The sequence below is a fragment of the Macrotis lagotis genome, chromosome 4 (genome assembly GCF_037893015.1).
Source record: "Macrotis lagotis isolate mMagLag1 chromosome 4, bilby.v1.9.chrom.fasta, whole genome shotgun sequence".
NCBI classification, from domain to species: Eukaryota; Metazoa; Chordata; class Mammalia; order Peramelemorphia; family Peramelidae; genus Macrotis; species Macrotis lagotis.
The window spans coordinates 42,352,295-42,353,829 of record NC_133661.1 but is presented as its reverse complement, the minus strand read 5'-3'; the positions used below and the strand labels follow the sequence as shown (position 1 = coordinate 42,353,829).

The 1,535-nt window shown below is 38.3% G+C and overlaps 1 protein-coding gene across 1 annotated transcript; it reads right to left on the bottom strand.

The window, feature by feature from the left end:
• Positions 1–203: 203 nt before the first annotated feature.
• Positions 204–1,136, bottom strand: LOC141523048 (olfactory receptor 13A1-like). The gene has a single exon (XM_074236334.1). The coding sequence runs from the start codon at positions 1,128–1,130 to the stop codon at positions 204–206; it is 927 nt and encodes a 308-aa protein (XP_074092435.1). The 5' UTR covers positions 1,131–1,136.
• Positions 1,137–1,535: the final 399 nt, after the last annotated feature.

The following is a 1,535-nucleotide window of genomic DNA, read 5'->3' as shown; positions in this document are numbered from 1 at the left end:
AAATAAGGAAGTTAAGAGTAGAACTAAGGTATAATGAGTCTCAAGTTGGTCCAAGAGATTCATTCTTGCTCTGAGATTCTGAGTGAAAACATTCTATTGATCCAATAACTAAGGTTCCTAGGACTGAAATTATTTTTATATCTTTTATAATGGAATTTCAAAAATAAAATTATAACCAAATCATGTGGACAAATTAAAATTATTTATTTAATGAAGGGAAACATTTTCTTCAGGGCTGTTTTGAAATCCTTGTTGCGTAGAGTGTAAATGAGAGGGTTTAAAGTGGGGCTGATTGTGGTGTATAGGACGGCCACTACTTTGCCATTATCCATGGAGGACCCAGAGCCTGGGAGAATGTATGTGTATATAACTGTGGTATAATATATGGTGACCACGATGAGGTGGGAGGAGCAGGTAGAAAAGGCTTTCTTCTTACCTTCCTTGGTGCGGATTTTCAGAATACTGGAAATGATGAAGCCATAAGACACCATTGTGAGCATAAAATTAATCACCCCAAAGTATACATCTGCAATGACGATCATGATATTGTTCAAATATGTGGAGGTACAGGAGAGCAGTAGCAAAGTGGGGATTTCACACAAAAAGTGCTTAATTTTATTTGGGCCATAGAAGCTTAACTGTATCATAAGGCCAGTGTGAACTGATGAGCTGATGGCACTAATGGCCCACACACTGCCAGCTAGGAGGATACAAACTATTCTCCTCATCATGGTGGTATAATGGAGGGGGTGGCAGATCGCAACGTACCTGTCATAAGCCATGGCTGTAAAGAGCAGGAGTTCAGCACCCAAAAACCATGTAAGGAAATACAACTGAGTCATGCACCCAATATAGGTGATGGATTTCTTATCTGAAAGGTTCTCCAGCAATTTGGGCAGAACAGTAGTCGTGCAACCAATATCTAAGATGGCCAAGTTGGCAAGGAAAAAATACATGGGTGTATGGAGACCTGAATCTAGGCTTATAGCCACCACAATAAGAGCATTGCCAGCTAGAGCCATGATATAAAGGAAAAAGAAAATGCAAAAGAAAGCAAGCTGGATTGGAGGTGTCTCCGAGAAACCCTGCAGGACAAATTCAGTCACCACTGTTTGATTGCACAATGCCATTTAAGCAGAAGATTCCTCCTAGATCCACCAGTAGATGTCTTCAAAAGGAGAAGTTCCCTCATATGGCCATAAGTCAGATGACCTTTAGCAGAAACAAAATTTAGATGTTCCATTAAAATTCAAAAACTACTTGCAGTAGTACTAGACACCTTGCAGTGCATATGTGCAAAATAAGAATTTTTGTTAACTGTGAAACCACATATTAGCATCTGTCCCAAATGAGATGAAGTTAAATTCATTCTCTAAATACCTCCTCCTTCTAAATGATACCACTTCCCAAACATATGCATATTTTTAACCAGTTGTTTGCTTCTTTTCACTAAACCTTTTTCTCATTGCTTTGACCTTGACTACCTTTTCTCCTAGAATGATATATTATTTATGTTTCTTCTTATTAAATTTAAG

Excerpts from the sequence above, each read along its gene's own strand:
- LOC141523048 (XM_074236334.1), bottom strand. The coding sequence starts at position 1,130 with ATGGCATTGTGCAATCAAACAGTGGTGACTGAATTTGTCCTGCAGGGT.